This window comes from Nomascus leucogenys, chromosome 8, assembly GCF_006542625.1.
Source record: "Nomascus leucogenys isolate Asia chromosome 8, Asia_NLE_v1, whole genome shotgun sequence".
In the NCBI taxonomy this organism is placed as follows: domain Eukaryota; kingdom Metazoa; phylum Chordata; class Mammalia; order Primates; family Hylobatidae; genus Nomascus; species Nomascus leucogenys.
In genome coordinates, this window is record NC_044388.1 from 108,958,473 (window position 1) to 108,977,303 (window position 18,831).

Consider the following 18,831-nt stretch of genomic DNA (forward strand, 5'->3'; position numbering starts at 1 on the left):
AAGGCCTCATCACAAGCGCACATCAGTAACAACTGATGTAGTATCCACTTAATATCTGCATTCCCACCCCAACCCCCACCCCATGAAAGCAGGGATCCCCCCAGTAGGGTCAGGCTCATTGTTATACCCCAGCACCTGGCACAGTACTGGGCCCATGGACAGCACCTAATAAACACGAAGGAAGGAAGGAAGGAAGGAAGGAAGGAAGGAAGGAAGGAAGGAAGGGAGGGAAGGGAGGGAGGGAGGGAGGGGAGGGAGGGAGGGGAGGGAGGGAGGGAGGGAGAGGGAGGGAGGGAGGGAGGAGGGAGGGAGGGAGGAAGGGAGGAAGGAAGGAAGGAAGGAAGGGAGGGAGGGAGGGAGGGAAGGAAGGAAGGGAGGGAGGGAGGGAGGGAAGGAAAAAAGGGAACCATTTCCAAAAACCAGGAAGTTCTTTAGTTCCTCAAGTGTTCATGGGCCAGAGAACTTAAGGACTTTTCTCACCAAGCACTGAATCAGGTCCTGCGGCAACAGAAAATAACCAAGGGAGACCCTTCCTCTCAGTATTTCCATTCATCTCTATGTGATCACCCACTCGTGAATTAAATATGCAGCCAAAAGAAAGAGCACTAGCACCTGGGGTTTGTTGGGAGGGGTCTCTGGGGTAGGAGAGGGTGGTTCTAGATGCAGCAAGGGTGGCCACAAGCATGTGAGGTTCCTTATACTAGCGATGGGTCCCAGAGGTTCATTATTCCATTCTCTCTGCTTTTTAGATGTGTTTAAAGTTTTCCACTAAAAATGTGATGTGTTTTTTTAAAGGAAACCATTTAATGCTTACAACAGATTGCAATGGCCCCTGTGAGAGACCGTTCCTAAAGTGACAAAGGACACCATCTCCCCCGAAGGCCATGGGCAGCTCTCCCTTTTGGAGGACCTGCAGTGTGGGTGGCCTCCGGCCGTCCTGGAACTCCACCAGTTCCGGAAACTCTGCCCAGAAGCCTGGCATCACGGGCACTTGCCCACATCTGCCTGTGTTAGTAGTCCTGCGAAAGCTGCTCGTTCGAGTCCTTTACCCTTTTTATACGGAACAGCAACACATTTTGGCTCACAGTTCCTCACTGGGGCTGCGTGGCTAAGGAGCTGCACTGGTCCTCTCCCAGCGCACAGGGATCCTGGATCCTGGTAGGGCTCTCCCATGTGGGTCAAGACAGGCAACAGACCCCACTGGGTGCTGTTCTGAGGCTACCGACCTTTCCCAGGCAGCATCTGTCCTCAGCGGCAGCACGCAGGGTTGAGGGGGGAGGGGCGAACCCTGAAGACCCCGCCTTTAGTGTAATTTCCCCAAACCCACCCAGGTCTCCTGTCCCAGCCTCTCTGAGGCTCGGTGTCTGTTTTGCTGCGGATTGTTTGGTTTTTCCTGCCAGCTACGGACTCACGTTTCCAGCCCCACATGGTCTGACCGGCCAGCTCAGCACAAAGCTGAGAACAGGCTGCTCCTTGGTTCACTGTGCTCTGCCAGAAGTTTCGAGTCCCCTTGATAATGCTGTCCATTTACCCTTTCTCCTCCTCTCAGATAGAGATTTTTCAGTGCGGTCTAAAGTCTTTCACCATTAAGCCAGATGCCTCAGGCTTGATTTCTGGGCTTGACAGTTAACATCTCACCCTTCATACAAAGCTACCGCCAAGGGTTACCTCTCTGGAGTGTTCCGTCAGCCCTAAATTTAGCCAAGTGTAAGATACGAGTATCCCATTATTTCATAAGGCCACACCACATGGTTTCGTGTTTTTGTTTTTTGTTTTTTTTTTCTCAAGATCTTCCATAAAAGATGGCAGTCCTCGAGTTGACCTCCAGGTTATTAAAATCTCAATCCATTTATTCCCCATGGGGCTGGATGTGCTTGGCGCTTGGCATGGGGGTAGATGGGGATCCATGGTGGCAAGTGGGATGCTCCCAGGCCTCCACCTGCCACCGCGGGCCCGTGTCCCACCCTCCTGTCTCGAAGAGGAAGGAGTCTTGTCTAAAGGCCCAGGATCCCATCAGGCTCCCTCCTGCACAGCAGTTCCACGGCTCCGGACAGGAGTCCCAACACCCATGAGATGGAACTGGGCGGCACTGACTCCTCCCGGGCTGCAGGTCTGGCTTCAGTCACCCTCGGTCACATCCAGCTCCAGAGCTGATGGGTGTGAGTAGGAAAGGGCTTGGAGAGAGCACCCAGGCCAGCTTGCAGTTTTCCAGCAGGCACCGGAGGCCCCTCCTGCTGCGCCACGCTGCCGCCTGCTGTCCGCACCGCAGAGCCAGCCCTGCAGGGACCTTGGCTTTCTGCCCATCAGTTATTGTTGAGGGAGAAGATATGAGGGGCACTAAGGTTGCTGGGGGTGGCATATAAAGATAGGACAAAAAGTGGAGAGAAGGAAATAACTCCTTCAGCCCGTGGCTTAAAGGTAAAAAACATGCCAAGGTTGATTGCTAGACCCATAATAAGCCGTGTGACCCTCCTTGGCACCCTAGGGCAAATAGGAAAGAGCTGAGTACCTCCCCACACACCCTTGCACATGCCCTGCACACGTCACCCCTCCATGCACACTCATAAACTCCCCCACACACTACATACGTGTCTACACACACGACACCTGACACACTACAACACACACAGGCACACACACACACGTGCTCATGCACTCAGCTACAAACACACACACACATTACACACCCCCACACCCCTACACCCCCCCGACATGCACAACACATACTGTATACCCACCTATCCACACACAGTACATGAAGCACACACCCTCATTACACAAACACATCTAGCAAACACACCTACATACCTACACCGCACCCACACTCCCCCTCCTCATCCCTCACATTCGCTTCAAACTGCCCTGTGTAACTTCTTTCCTTCTTCAAGCCCTCCTTGAAATTGACGTCAAGATGAGCATCAGTGTTCATGGGGGAGCCCGGCATCTGCTCTTTCTCCTATGGTCCCTGGGTCCCTTGGTCCCGTCCCTCCTGAAGGATCCCAATAGGATCCAGGAGGTCCAGGGAATCTTACAAAAGGAACAGGACTGTGGAGGAGGAAAAGGGGTTGCTTTTGGTTTTGTTTTTTAATTTCCATTTCACACAACCTGGTGCCTGAAAGAAGCGGGGCTCGCATCCCACCAGGGGCTCTACTCTAGGCTGCTGGGAGGTTTGCCCAGGCCCTGACTTAATTCAAGGAAAGCCGAACGCCTCCCATCTCTGGAGGCCATCGCTCTCGGGATGGCACTGATTCCTGGCAGCCGGGCCTGCAAGCCCGTCTTGCTGCTGTCACCAGAAATCCTGCATGCCCTGAAGGCCCCGCAGCGCCCCAGTGCCAGGACCTGTGGTGCCAGGTGTTTCCGTTGGTGATGCCGTTTGTTTGTTATTTACTACCACCTGCTGGTGAAACATGGGTTCTGCACCCCCCCCACCCCCTGCAAGTGAACGCTGCCAGCAACGCACAGAACATTTCCAAACCCTGGAGAAGAGGAGAAACCGGGATTGTTCCATCGGCCACACCCTGCAATTCCTAAGGGAGGGTAAGGCCACTGGATCTAGCTTGCTCTTTGGTAAACTCAAGTCAACTGCCCCAGACAAACCCCCATCTGGCCAGGCCTTGGTTCCCCAAGTAGGAGATGAAACAGATGACTTCCATGGTTTCCTTAGACGCCAGCGTTTCTACTCTGGTATCTCTACTGCTTAACGACATTTAAAATTGCCTGGCAGACAATGGCGCCAGGAAATAACAATGTTTTAATATTGGATTTTCTTTCAAGTCCAGAGAAGTAAGTACATCAGCCCTGGGTGCCCTGCAGACTAGGAGGCCATGTTGTGCCCCTCCTCCCTCGGAGAGGGTCACCCACTTTCTGTCACTCCCTTCTTTACCATGTCTACTCTGGCAAAAGGCAAAGACAAGACTGAGGTGCCCACACGGCACTGACACATCTACCTGAGGGGCAGAGATGTCCAACAGTGAACATTTCAGTTTGTCCCTTTTTTTTTTTTTTTTTGAGACGGAGTAGTCTCGCTCTGTCGCCCAGGCTGGAGTGCAGTGGCGCAATTTCGGATCAATACAACCTCTACCTCCTGGGTTCAAGAGATTCTCCTGCCTCAGCCTCATGAGTGACTGGGATTACAGAAGTGTGCCACCAGGCCCGGCTAATTTTTTAAATATTTTTAGTAGAAATGGGGTTTCACCATGTTGGCCAGGCTGGTCTTGAGTTCCTGACTTCAGGTGATCTGTCTGCCTCGGCCTCCCAAAGTGCTGGGATTATAGGCGTGAGCCACCACACCTGGCCAGTTTGTCCCTTTCAAGTGAAGTTTTAGGTGACAAAAGAGACCATTCAAAAATAGACATTCTTCTATAAACAACTGGTACATCACTTAGCAAATTAGTAAAACTTCTTTATTGGAAATGCTCAGCTAGCCACACTGTGCAGAATGATTTGACAATTCTTATTTTAAAGTACATTTTTACACCTTTCAATGGAAGATGAAAGTATCTGGGAAAATGAGCAGAGGTCAGCCAGTCTGCATGTGAACTGGATTGTTTTAAAGAGTGATGTATTCACTAAGTGTACACTGCAGATCAAAGCGTTTAAGGAACATGATTTTCCTTCCCTTTTAATGAATTCAGGGCTTAGAACCAGTTTTTTCTCCCACATCTCAAGGGCAGCACGGATGCCACAGCCCACGCAATCTGTGAGAAGAAAGTCAGCAGCAAACAGAACCGTGAGCCCAGTTTTCTGGGAGGGAAAACATGTGATAGTATATTGACTCACCAAGCATGTACGCTACAGTGCATATGATGAGCCTGGCCCTGTTCTAAGCATGTTCTAATACAAATATTAATTCATGTAGTTTTCTCCCTATGAAAGAAGTAGTCACAGTATCCCATTTTACAGATTAGAAAACTAAGGCACAGGAAGAGGAAGTGACTTGCCCACGGCCATACCGCTCACAGGTAATGGAGCTTGGATTTGCATCCAGCCAATCCAGCTCTGGGGCTGCTTGCTGCCACCTGACTTTTAGGAGGAGGAGCCTGTGATGATGAGGACTAGAGGCCCAAACTCTGCCCTGCGCTCTGCATTCCACTTGCAGCCTGCCTTTGAGCGACTCATTTTACATCCTAGCCAAGGCTTCCTCCTCTTCGTGAGGACAGCATTGGGCTCCAAAGCCACGGAGGTATTGGTAGGCCCCTGTGTGGTGCCCGATTTCGCCTGGGGATCCAGCTCCTGAGGGCTGCTTAGGCTGTGGCTGCCTCCCAGGCACGTGGTGCAGCCCATCCTGAACAAAACTGAAATGTTCACATCAAGCCTTCCCCGGTGTGGGAGATTAAAGATGGCCATGCCTTCTTTGCTACTCTTCCCAGGGCAGGGGGCAGGAGAGGGGGGCAGTGTCTCAATCCCCTCCCTGGAACCTGGGCTGGCCCCAGTGACAAGCTTTGTGAATAGAATCAGACAGAAGTGTATGCTGGGGTGTCTGTGGTGAGGTCATGGGATGCCTGGCTGCTGGCCCCACCTTCCACCCCAACCACTGCCGCCCTTGAACTCTCTGGAGTGCTTGTGCCAGGAGCAGCCAGTCACTACGTAAGAAGGCAGGTGAAGCCAGCCCCATGGAGAGGCTGTGAGGAGGGAAGATGCCTGGCCAGCCCCAGCCATTCCAAGTGTGCCCTCCCAGGCACCAGGCATGGCGATGAAGAATCCGTCTTGGACACACTATCCCTGCAGATACAACGTGGAGAAAAACCAAGGAACCAAGCTGATACCAGAGCTGAGATCCAGATGTAAATACCAGGGTGAGCCAGCCCAGCTCTCTTAGGCAGTTCAAGGCATCCCACCTAAGCCCAAGTCAGTATAGAGCAGAGTCGAGGCCTCCTTGCCATGTCCTGCCCCAAACCCTGACCCACTAAATCAGGGGCATAATAAACACAGCATCATTTTATGCCATTAAATTGGGGGGTAGCTTGTTAGGCTACAAGAGATAATTGGGGGACATACCCAAGACTGGGCAATTTATAAAGGAAAGAGGTTTAATGGACTCACAGTTCTGCAAGGCTGGGGAGGCCTTGGGAAACTTACAATCATGGCAGAAGGGGAAGCAAACACGTCCTTCTTCACATAGTGGCAGCCAGGAGAAGTGCAGAGCGAACGGGCAGAGCAGGTGAAAGCCCTTTATAAAACCATCAGATCGGCCGGGCGCGGTGGCTCACACCTGTAATCCCAGCACTTTGGGAGGCCGAGGCGGGTGGATCACGAGGTCAGGAGATCGAGACCATCCTGGCTAACACAGTGAAACCCCGTCTCTACTAAAAAATACAAAAAAATTAGCCGGGCGAGGTGGCGGGCGCCTGTAGTCCCAGCTACGCGGGAGGCTGAGGCAGGACAATGGCGTGAACCCCGGGGGACGGAGCCTGCCGTGAGCCGAGATCGCGCCACTGCACTCCAGCCTGGGTGAAAGAGCAAGACTCCTTCTCAAAAAAAAAAAAAAAAAAAAAAAAAAACCATCAGATCTTGTGAGAACTCACTATCACGAGAACAGCATGGAGGTAACCACCCCCATGATTCAATTACCTCCCACCAGGTCGCTCCCATGACACGTGAGGATTATGGGAACTACAGTTCAAGAGGAGATTTGGGTGGGGACACAGCCAAACCATATCACGGAGCATCAGGGTAATGCAAACTGGAGCTTTGTCAGTTTCCAGTTACTGCAGGGTCTGGGTCCCCAAATCTGGTAGCAGTCACAGGAAATAAATAAGTATAAAAAATCCCCCGTATATAAAATATATTCACACCTGACAGGACTTGCTGTGAGTACCATTACTACCACTAAGATGATGACGATGGCGACTCCATTCTTGTTAATAATCATGGTGAGTAACCAGTGATTATAACCAGTGACCATAGTAAGTAATTAGTGAATTACAGACACTATTCCCTTTATATAGAGCAAGTCAACAAATGGGATCCTAGGAAAGCTCGCCTTACAGATGGGAAAAGTGAAGGGAGCTCTGAGGGGGCGCATGGCTTGCCCAGTAGCACAGCTGGGAGGAAACAGAGTCTGAATGGGAACCAAGTCTGTGTGATTCTGAGCCCCGACCTGTAGCCACGGCCCCTCCCATCTGGGAGTGACAGTCACTTGCCTCCCTTCTAGAAATCCTTCAGGCTGCATGCTGCCCCCTGTGACCTGTCTCCTCTTTGTTCCTTCAAGACTAATTCTCTGGGCCGGGCACGGTGGTTCACGCCTGTAATCCCAGCACTTTGGGAGGCTGAGGCTGGTGGATCACGAGGTCAAGAGATGGAGACCTGGCCAACATGGTGCAACCCCATCTCTACTAAAAATACAAAAATTAGCCGGGCATGGTGGCAGGCGCCTGTAGTCCCAGTTACACAGGAGGCTGAGGCAGGAGAATCGCTTGAACCCAGGAGGCGAAGGTTGTAGTGAGCCGAGATCGCGCCACTGCGATCCAGCCTGGGGACAGAGTGAGACTCCATCTCAAAAAAAAAAAAAGACTAATTCTCTGAAGCCACTGGGGCTGCCCATGGAGAGGGGCCTCACCCGAATAGAAATGCAGGCAGCAGAGGGCAGCATCTGGGCCCTGGGATTGTCCACACCACAGGGACCCAGGTCAACTGCCACAGGCTTGCTCTTCCACTAAACTAGCTGAGCTCCTACCATGAGCCCTGCGGGAGCTGACTCCTCAGCCCTTGAAGCAGCCGGCCAAGCAGACAGCATGAGGAAAAACAGGGGATCCTGGGGTAGGGAGGTCCCAGATGAGGCCATCTCATCTCCCAGTAAAAACGAACCAAAGGCTGGGGGGAGGTCAGAGTCCTGCAATCAAGATCGTGGATGGGGTAAATCAGAGGTCTGCAGTGAGGGGTGAGGAGAAGCAGTTCCCCTTCCCCTGCCTCCCGCATCCCCTGGCTTCCGCAGGCTCTTCCCAGGGAGGGGGGTGGGAGCAGGCACATCCCTCTGTATGTCGGGAAGTCTCTTCCCTTGCCTCTCCCCTTCCTGTGTCCCTCTGCTCCCATCTTGCTTCTTCTGTCGGGTGTGCCCTTGTCACCCAGAGCAGCAGCGACAGGTGTGAAGCTGCAGGGCGTGGTCCCCGCTTTCCTCCCTCCATGTCCGATGAGGCTGTGCCAAGTTCCCTTGCATAGGAAACCTCAGAGCCAGCTTCTGGTTGACAAACCCCAGCAAGTCCCACGTCCCTGATCATAAGTGTAGAGGCTGCAGAGGGTCACTGGGGCCACCTCTTCCTCACCCCTCACGTCCTGCCCCTGCCTCCGCAGGCCCCGCTCACAGCCCAGTGAGAAAGAACCCATGTCAGCTCCCGTCAGGCGAGGACATTCCCAGAGGGAAAGAGGCTTCAAGCTGCACCTGCCGTTGGGGGGTCTGTGAGGGGCAGGAGCACAGCTCTAGCCATGCCAGGGGCTGCCCAGACAGCTACACTGAGAGACCTCCCGACTGGAGAAGAAGGCCCGGGGCCTCCAGGGTCAGGCCTGTCAGAGACAATTTCACAGCTGAGCGCACTGGAGGTTTGCTCTTCTCTGAAGCCGCTGGGGCTGCCCACAGAGAGGGAAACGCTTCTAGAAGCTCTGGTCAGAGCAAGGATGACTCTGTGCACTCCGGCTCTCCTTGGACTTCCCAGAAATGTCTGGGTTGGGCTTGGTTTCTTTTTTAATCTGGATGCCTGATACACAGCAACACTTGACATTCAGCCCAACAGGAAAATCTGGCTGTGCCCCTATGGTGGCTCCAGCCAGTGACAAGCAACAGCACTAAGCAGGCCAGACCTACCCGCCTCCGGCAGCGCCCATTCTTCTTGGGGAGACAATGTTGTCGAATGGATGCATGAATGAATCTGGCATCACTTACTGCCTCAGTTTCCCCACTGGACTAGCCATCGAGCAAAGGCTTTTGAACTTTTGGTGATGGGGCTGCCTCCTGGCAAAGCATTATTTTCATACTGGAGAAAGACAAGGCACACTTTCAAAATGAAAGTCTAGTGTAAAAAAAATCAAAGAGAAGGACCCTCGGGGGCACAAACCTGTTGATAAGCAAAGGTGCTCACCTGTTTCCTCTAACTGTCCTCATTCCCAGGCCCTCCAGCCCCCACAATGCAAACAACACTTTCACCCTGCCACTCTGCTTGGCTATCTTGGCCACAGCTTTCTCTCGGGCTGAAAAAGACTCCTACCTAGTTTCCATGAGGAAATCTTTGTAGCAGTCCCAGCGGAAAAGTCAAAAGTTTGACTTGAAAAAAGGAGCTACTTCAAAAGCATTGTCAGACCGAGGTGAGGGTTCCTTTAAAATGCATAAATTACAGGGGGCATCCATTAATCAACCTCTAGGCCACCCTACAGCGGGGGCTCTGGGTTGGGGGTACCAAAGGGACAGAGGCCAGCACACCTGGGGGAGGCAACGCGAAGGAAATCCACATAGAATAAGAGTAAATTAATGTGTTTATTACTTACTGCTTGGCGTGTGTGTGTGTGTGTGTGTGTAGAAAAATGAAAGAAAAATGTAGAGTTTTTTCAATAATAAAAAGGGAGTTGCACTGCGGGGCCCCTAAAGCTTGTGAAAAATTAAACTCGACGGATTCAAACTGTCCTATTTCCACTTCAAAAGAGAAGAGGCACTGAGCTCTTCCCAACTTATCTTCAAACGCCCAGCACCCTAGAAAGTTTCTTTAAAAAAATAAAGGCTCCTGTTCCCCCAAGCACTGTACCGGTTACTGTACCCACTGTCTCTCCCTCTTCTAATTATACCCCTGTGAGTCTATTAATCAACTTGTAAATTATTTAGAGAGTCATGCGCTGTCTTCAGCGAGTACAAACACATCGCATGCAAAGGCTTGCTGGAAACGGGCAGAGGGTCCCTCAGGGTCTCCCCTCCGCGGGAAGACAGCTTGCAGCTCGCCGAGGCTGCTCTGCTAAAAACAAGAAATAGCATTCCGCTTACCTCCTCAGATGGGGAGATTTACTTTGTCTTTCAACTCAGCAACTCTTTGCAAGTTTTTAACAAAAGAGAAAAACTGGTCTATTGTCGATCTATAGTGTGCATTTAGTGATGAGAATATTAATTCCCCCTTAAAAATGCAGCACATTGGCTGAGCTCTGATCCATGCCTCCTGGGATATGGACTCACGGAAGACTCTTGAAAACATATCATCATCCCAATTGGGGGCTGGTTTGGCTTGTTTGTATTACGATGGCTGCATTTGCTAGGGTGAGGTCTCATTACCAGAAAGGGTGCAAATTAGCTTCTTGAAACTCTCTCAAATCTCCCACCTTTTCTTGGGTTCTATTAGCCCATGAGGGACCTTTCCCAGACAGAAATGTTTAGGAAATGTGGGGATGTGTGGGAGGGGCACAGGTAACAACTCGATAATGATCTGTCTTCCACATCACCTTTTCTACATACCAGGACTTTCGCTTTTAGGGGAAAGTCATTACCAATTAAATAGCTGTCTTCTCTCCCGACAATAAGAAAGGAATATGTCTGGTATGTGCCAAGGAATGTGGGCCTTCCTACAACTGAACTGCTTTAGCTGTTGGGAGATGCTGGTGGGGCGGGGCCACAGGGGCAGCTGCCAGTTAGGAGCTCATTGTAACTGGGCTGACGAGCCACTTGGGCAGGTGTCGCAGAGTGTATGCAGAGACAGGAGATGTGAAAAGCTAGAGTCTAGCTCAGAAGCCCCACTGCTGGGGACACGGCATGGCTGGCGGGCTCCTGACCATGCAGTTCCAGCACGTTCCGAGTGCGCTGTGGACAGGCTGAGATGAGCATCTCATGCACTTGGAGCAAAGACATAAACCAGCAAGGACAAGATCCGCCTTTGGCTGTTTTTCATCTCCTCCCTGGATAACCACCCTCCAGAGGAAGTCCAAGCAACACACGGGAACGAGAACAGTTCCCTGGGCCAGGGCAGAAGCCAAGCCTTCTGGCTGAAGAGCCGGTGTTGTACCATTAATTAGGCCCGGCAACCTGGAAGTAGGTTATATCCACCATCAACAGTCCCTGGACCCTAATTTATGGCTAAAATTCTCATGAGAAAGGCTAAAAATAAAGCAGTGCAGACTTCAGACTTCTTTATGTTGGGTGAGTTTGAACAACAGAGTGAGGCCCATGAGCAGGGCTCGTTTTATATTAAGTGAAAATCGGGAAGCGACATTCCGAGGGGCAAAGACAGAATTATGGCCAGTTTCCTTGGGAATCTCTGGGCCGCCAGAATTCAGAAATTTCAAACACCCTTTGGTAGGAATGGAGCTATGGGGAAGGAGCTGAGGACACCATTTGGCGGTGGTGGCCACTGTGAGCCACTGCTGATTTAAGCAGAGAACTGAGATCTAGTAGCGCCTTTGCTTGAGTTCAGAGAGGAAAGAGGACATCTGCACACATGCCGTAGCACATGGTGGCAATGGAGTCCGTCAGCGGCAACCATCTCATTTTAAATGATACAGAAACAGCTGAGAACTTATTTTTCCAAAAGCCCAGAATCGTTTTTACTTGTTTTGTACTAGTGTAAAAGTGACAGGAGCTCCCTGGCAACTAAGGCTGCATGATTTAAGCTCGACCCTGTTTATTGTATGCAGAGCAAACTCCTGGTGACTTTAATGGAGGTTGCCTGCATAAAGAACACCACGTGCGGAGCCCTGGGGAATAAATTTGTTCTCTTCATTGCAGCTCAAGTCGGAACGAGTTTAGGAGGTCAGACCTATATATTTCAAAGTCCAGGCACAGAATAAGCATCTCCCCAGTCCTCTGTCCACAGTGCCGTCACCAAGAGCCTGGGATCAAGGGACTGAAGACACGCTAAGATGGGGCCCTGGGGTCCTTTGCCCAGTAAATGTGGAAAGATGGGAAAACAGCACAGTTATTAATTTTGCTGCTGATTCGAAAGAAGGAGGTGTTGGCAGCACCTGTGAGGACAAAAAAAGAACATAACTAAGTCTGCAGAGGTCACGGCTGGGACATAACATCATGAGGCCTGGAGTGGGGATAACAGCAAGAGGCTCCATGGGGGAAAGATGACATCTGGATCTATTTGGCTGAGCCGGTGATGGTGGTGACGGTGACTGTGAGGGTGGCAGGGATGCACAATAACAAAAGCGCACATCTCTGGGGCACGCAGCTCCAAGGTGAGTGGAGAGAAAGCACAAGTCTGCAATGGCAGGGGTCCCAGTGAAAGACCAGCAGAAGGCCAGCGGCTGGGAGCACAGGCAGGGTGGAGTCCCCAGGGAAGGAGGTCCAGTACCCACAAGGGCAATGAGGGAGTACCCAGGAAGAGTCTATAGTGCCTGGCTTGGGGAGTGGTGAGGATGGGCTTTCTGCACTGGGTGGCTAGATGGCAGGGTGTTCTGGCAGTGACACCTGCAAGCTCAGAGATGCTAGGGGCCTCTGCCCCATGGCGATGAGGTCTCCATGTCTTTATAATAATCTCACTTGCTAAGCTCCTGAACCTTACAGATGAAAACTCCTAACAGGCAGGGGAGTGACTGGGTGCTTTCCTATGTTCCCAGGAATGCTGCTGGCACCCAGGACAGAGATATCTGAAACAGACCTCGGATTGAAGAGGGGAATCTGGGATGTCTCCAAGGACTCCCCAAAGGTATATGGGGGAGCAACCAACCAGTGGCTCCTCTTCTGGAAGTTCTGAAAGCCTCAGGGGATACAGCAGCATGTCCTCCAGTTTCAGGAGGGCCCTTCTGGTTGCAGGGCAGTGTTGGGAAGCTGAATTCCACTGTTCCCTTCACCCTGTGGCCTCCCTCTTCCCCAGAGCGGGGAGTCACTCCATGATGGGCTGAGTCACTCCAAGACAGGCCGAGTCCCTCTGGCTCTCCCATCCTCCCACTGGCTGGCCCTGGCCCACAGTGCGGAGGAATTTCCTTCCACATCTGCCTCCACTCAGTCAGGGCTCTTCCTGGGGCAAGCGTGGGGGCCCGTCTCCCTGTCCCCACCACTGGGGTATGACCATACAATGGGTGGCTTGTCTCCAGGCCTGGCCTTGGAGGGGCATGTTAAGCCCAACTGTGACCTGGGTTCAGCCACATTATCCATTCTATGCTCTCAGCAAACTCTGAGGTCTGTCTCCTATTGGGTTCAGAACTCAGGGTGTGGGGAAGGGATGTGGTTAATCACCACCCCTCAAGCCCAAACAGTGGGGTACACCTGCAGGCTAGGGGACCCCTGAGTCACAGATGTCACCAATGCTCAATTCGGGAAGGAGAGGGCCTCAGCCAGCTGGGCTTATTCATAAATAAGCAGGCTGTGGTCGGCTAGGCAGAGTTTCCCTGTTCAGCCTGACCTTCCCTTCAAAACCAAATTCTGTCGAGAATCATTTAAATTTTCTTCCTGTTTCAGCTGGCGGTGAAGTGGGCCCCTGCCAGACCTGGGTGGCTCCAGCGCTTCTGCTCTGCGAGCCGAGTGCTTTGGTTTTCTCGGCAGCTTCTCCACAGCCCACTAATGAGACCCTGTTAGTGGTTATGAATGTAAATGCATTCTTTGTTATCCCTGCGAGATCAGGATTAGTGAAATGACAGAATTTATTGCTTCCGTTAGGGAGATATGATATTGGTTGTTGTTGTGTCTTTAATTTTGTAGGAAGAGCGAAAGTATAGAGGTACATAGTCTAAATAAACAAAAAGCTGTGGAAGAAAAAATTTAGCATGAAACATTGAAGATCGAAGTGATCCGGGTCTTGCTAACTTTATAGAAAATTGGGAATTGTGCCGTCAGCCTCCTTTGCATCCCCCAAATACAAAAAACAAACACAAAAACGACTCTGCGCCTGGACCACCTTTGAAAGGACTCTTGGGTTTGCTTTTAGTGGTGGATGAATTAAGCCGGCTCTGAACAAAGTTGATGTGCTTTGATTCAAGCAAATTCATTTCTGTCTCTTGAAGAGGAAGTAACAATAGGTCCCATTGACTCAAAAGATACAGTTTGAATAAGTCAGTAAAATGGTGCCCATATCTGAAGATTAATTAAGGATCTGTAAATGCCCAACTCCCTATAAGACGAGGAAGATAAGACTGTGCTGTCAAATGGTGAGGAGAGAGGAGGTGAGGAAACCAGAAGCCCGAGTGCTCCATGACCTCATAAAAAACCAACATCCTCATATGACCTTCTCAGCAACCGAGACATCTCATGATGCCTGAGAACTAAAGGGCTGTGATGAGTCACAGTTCTCTTTCCAAGCAATTGCTAAAACTACAAAATTATAACGTGACTTGAAACACAGAGATAAAATATAGAATGTAAGTATAAAGAAAAATTAACAGAAAAACGTAAACAACCCGAATATGCAAAGAGCACTGACAAACCAATTAGGACAAAAAATAGCTTAATTGGAAAATGGGCAAAGGGAAAAACAGTTAATAGGCCAGGGCTATAGAGAGGTGGTTCACAAAGATAAAACACACGTGACCAATTATCTTATGAAAATATGTTTGACTTTACCAACCTCACCGACAATCAAAAGACCACAATTAAAAATAAATACATCTTTTGTCACATAACAAAGTGGCAAAGATTCAAATGGCTGGCCATGGTAGGCAGAATAATAACTCCCAAAAAGATGTCCACATCCTAATCACTGGCACCTGTGAATATGTTCCCTGATATGGCAAAAAGGGCTCTGCAAATGGGACTAAATTAAGGATCTGGAGATGAAGAGATGATCCTGGATTGTTCCGGGTCAACCCAAGGGTCCTTATAAGAAGGAGGTTAGAGGGTCAGAGTCAGAGAGGGAGGTGTGATAGCAGAAGCAGAGGTCAGAGAAAGAGATTGGAAAATGCTACTCTGCTGGCTTTGAAGACAGAGGAAGGGGCCATGAGCCAAGGCATGGGGATGGCCCCCAGAAGCTGGAAAAGGCAGGGAAGTAGATCCTCCCAAGTGCCCCAGGAAGGAGCACAGCCCTACTAATACCTGGATTTCAGGACTTCCGACCTACAGAACTGCAAGATAAATCTGTGTTGTTCTAAACCATGACATTTGTTACGAAGCAACAGAAGACAAATACACTGGCAGTACCCAGAGATGGCAAAGACAGGCAGGGAATAAGCGTGGAAGTGTACGGCAGTACAGCATCACCACTGCCACTGTTCATGGGCATCACCGCTGACTCAGGCCTCAGTGTATCCTCATAAGATCACCAGGGATGTTTCTACATACAAGAGTGTGCATTTAAGTATTATTGAAGGACTGCAAATCTGGAAACCACCTAAATATTTATTTTTGTAACTTTATATTTTGAAAAAAATTCAAATGGACAAGGAAGCGGCAAGAAGAGTCAAAGAATTCCTGCAGACCCTTCCCTGGTGTTGGCCGATTGGCACTACCTCCGCTGCTTGGCCACTGTCTCTGTTTCTGAACCACTGTGCTTGTTAGTGGGGAATTAAATTATCTTCCAAACATACTATGGAATACTACCAGCAACACTTGAAACTATATACATTAGGTTAATTTGGTATCACATTCACTCATTTTTTAAAACAAATCTTTAGGGTGCTAATCCCCACCCTGGTAAATGAGAATTTGGAGAGAAATGGAGAGAAATTATGCTTGAGGATGCAACAGGTACTCCGCCATTGCTGCTGCTTACTACTGTGGCTTTTTTTTTTTTTTTTTTTTTTGAGACTGAGTCTAACTCTGTCACCCAGGCTAGAGTGTAGTGGTGCAATCTTGGCTCACGGCAACCTCTGCCTCCTGGGTTCAAGCGATTCTCCTGCTTCAACCTCCTGAGTAGCTTGGGACTACAGGCGCCCACCACCACACCCGGCTAATTTTTTTTTTTTTTTTTTTTTGGTATTTTTTAGTAGAGATGGGGTTTTGCCATGTTGGCCAGGCTGGTCTCGAACTCTTGAGCTGAAAACATCCACCCGCCTCGGCCTTCCAAAGTGCGGGGATGACAGGGGTGAGCCACCGCGCCCGCTGGGATGACAAGGGTGAGCCACCGCACCCACTGGGATGACAGGGGTAAGTCACCGTGCCCACTGGGATGAAGGGTGAGCCACCGCACCCGGCCACTAGGTGGATTTGAAGAGCAGCAGCTGCCCTGTGGCCTCCGGACCCTGTGCATGTGCATGAGGGCTGCTCCTCAGGACAACCTTGCAGGAGGGGACCTCTACCTCCATCCTGTCACCGGGAAGCCTGGGGCTTCGAGAAGGGCAGGGTGGTTTATTGGTGCCACATGGCTGGTGGGGGCAGTGCTGGAATCTGAACCAGACTGGGAAGCATAAGAGCTTGTGCTGGTTTTCACCCTCCCTGGTGCCTCCTACCTCCACCTCATTCTGTGGACCAGCGCAGACACCCAGGACCAGACCCACTCACTGCCCTGCACCTACACAGATCATTGTGTCTGATGGCTCCTACTCCACACACTTGAACTCCACCCCGCGGACTAGGACATCTTAAGGAGGGACTTGGGAGGGCTGGCCAGGACATCTCCCCGGGAGGCCCAAGCAGAGGATGGCTGGGAGGACACAGCCTGTTTTCATGTGCTTCCTCCTCATCAACCTTCTCCATCTAGAAAGTGGTAGGAGAAGGCCACAAGCTTCCACCAGGAGGATTCCTAGCCAATGCCCACACCGCTTATTATAATGGCAGCTGCTTCTGGAATTCATTTTCTTCATAATAAGCACGTGTTCACCACAGACTTGACAAGTGGGTATGCACTGACTGCTGGGAGGAGCTGCAGCACGTGCAGGGGAGGAAGGTGTAGGTGCATCAGTAGGAAATTCACTGCCCCAGGGAAGAGACAGACACAGGATCCCCAGGAGCCCAGCCGCCAACTGGCTGTGTGGCCTCAGCAGCTCAGTCCCTTCTCTGTGGCTCCTTCATGGACTCAGGAAGCCTGACTAGAATGCTCCCAAAGGTGCCCTTACCGGGGGTCAGATCCTAGGAATGCTTTCAGACTGTGGATCACAGAGGGCACCTGGAAAGCGGATCTGGTCCTGCTTCGCCTGTCAAACAGGCGAGCATCTAACTGCTGAGGACCAATGCCGGTCAACACTCACATCTGCAAAGCTGTCTGAACCTTCTGGCTTCTGAGTGCTGATTAAATTGGAATATTTGCCCACAGTATTTTTATATACCAAATAATAAAGGATGTGGGGGGCAGGAAGTGGTGGCTCACGCCTGTAATCCCAGCATTTCGGGAGGCTGAAACAGGAGGATCACTTGAGTCCAGGAGTTCAAGATCAGCCTGGGCAACATGGAGAAATCCCATCTCTACAAAGAATACAAAAATTAGGCCGGGGGGGGGGGGGGGGGGGGGGGGGGGGGGGGGGGGGGGGGGGGGGGGGGGGGGGGGGGGGGGGGGGGGGGGGGGGGGGATGGCACTGCATCAGTGGCGACAGCAATCTTCAAAAAAAAAAAAAAAAAAAAAAAAAAAAAAAAAAAAAATTAGCCAGGCATGGTGGCGTGCACCTGTAGTCCCAGCTACTTGGGAGGCTGAGGTGGGAGGATCACCTGAACCCAGGAAGTTGGGGCTGTACTGTGCTGAGACTGCACCACTGCACTCCAGTCTGAGTGACAGATTGATACCCTGTCTCAAAAAAAAAAAAAAAAAAGAAAGGATGTGGGGAGGTCTGTGGCCTCTCCTGGCTCTCAATTTTAAGTGGTACCAGTTGTGAAAAGCCAACAGTCTTGAGAAATAGGAACATCCTAAACATCAGGAATAACGCCCCCACATCCACAAACTCACCTCACTGGGGATCGGGCTCAGACACCAAGAGGCCTTACCGGAAACAGGCAACAGAGCCTTTGCTGACAAGAAAACCCAATTTCCATTTCCCAGCTGATCTCCCCAGTTTTGAGCCCCTGAATGTTCAGAGAGCCGCACAAAGAGAAAGTTCTCTCTGGAGCCTGTAAGGTCGTGACAGTTAGTGGGAACGTGGCCTACCTGCCATCTCCTTTTCAAAGAAGGGCTGAATGAGCTCGCCAAACGTGGTCCTGTCTGCCACAGCCTCTTTCAGCAGTTGCCCACAGCAGACTGAAGGAGAGGGGAACAGAGAGGCACCCATTAAATTTTAAATAGGAGGAAGGATGAGAAAAAAAGAACCCCCAGTGCTGCCTGCCGAGGGAAAAAAAAAAAAGGTCACTGAAAAAAGCATAAAAGGGTTTTTCTGTGTGTGGGTATGTGTCCAAGTAAAAGTAAATATCAAAAAGGAGCCGGGAAATAAAGAAGAGGGAGAGGTGGAATGAAAAGGAATGCATTTGGCAAAGAACACATTAAAAATGGACGGCGCGGGGAAGACACTAACGAGGATGTTGCCCACAGAGGAGCCCTGCAGGGGCCTCGCTGCACCTGGAATTGCTGCGCAGAACTCGGCGCCCTCCGGGTGCCTGCGGAGGATCAGCATTCTGGTCGGGGGCCGCTCATCTCTGGGTGATGTGCCTCAAGTGCGTCCACATTCGCACCCTTGTTACACAGCGGAGGGGGTGCAGCGTGTTGCTTCCACAGCCCTTCCAGCTGGCAGGGCATCTCCATGGGATGGTGGGGCCACACAATAGGATAGATTCATATTCCAAGTGGGCTGACTCATCATTAAAGGGCACCATGTGGCTGTAATCCCAGCACTTTGGCTGAGGCAGGCGGATCACTTAAGATCAGGAGTTCAAGACCAGCCTGGCCAACATGGTGAAAATCCGTCTCTACTAAAAATATAAAAATTAGCCAGGTGTGGTGGCATATACCTGTAATCCCAGCTACCGGGGAGGCTGAGGTAGGAGAATCGCTTGAACCTGGGAGGCGGAGGTTGCAGTGAGCCAAGATCGCATCACTGCACTCCAGTCTGGGCAAAAGAGCAAGACTCCGTCTCAAAAAA

The 18,831-nt window shown here is 50.9% G+C and overlaps 1 protein-coding gene across 2 annotated transcripts in view; it reads right to left on the minus strand.

The window, feature by feature from the left end:
• AK8 (adenylate kinase 8) overlaps window positions 1-18,831 on the minus strand; it is a 154,355-nt gene that overhangs the window by 73,798 nt on the left and 61,726 nt on the right. For both annotated transcript variants that reach the window (XM_030818091.1, XM_030818090.1), the window contains one exon: window positions 17,907-17,996. In XM_030818091.1, the coding sequence (XP_030673951.1) occupies window positions 17,907-17,996 (90 nt within the window). The remainder of the gene's footprint in view (window positions 1-17,906; window positions 17,997-18,831) is intronic.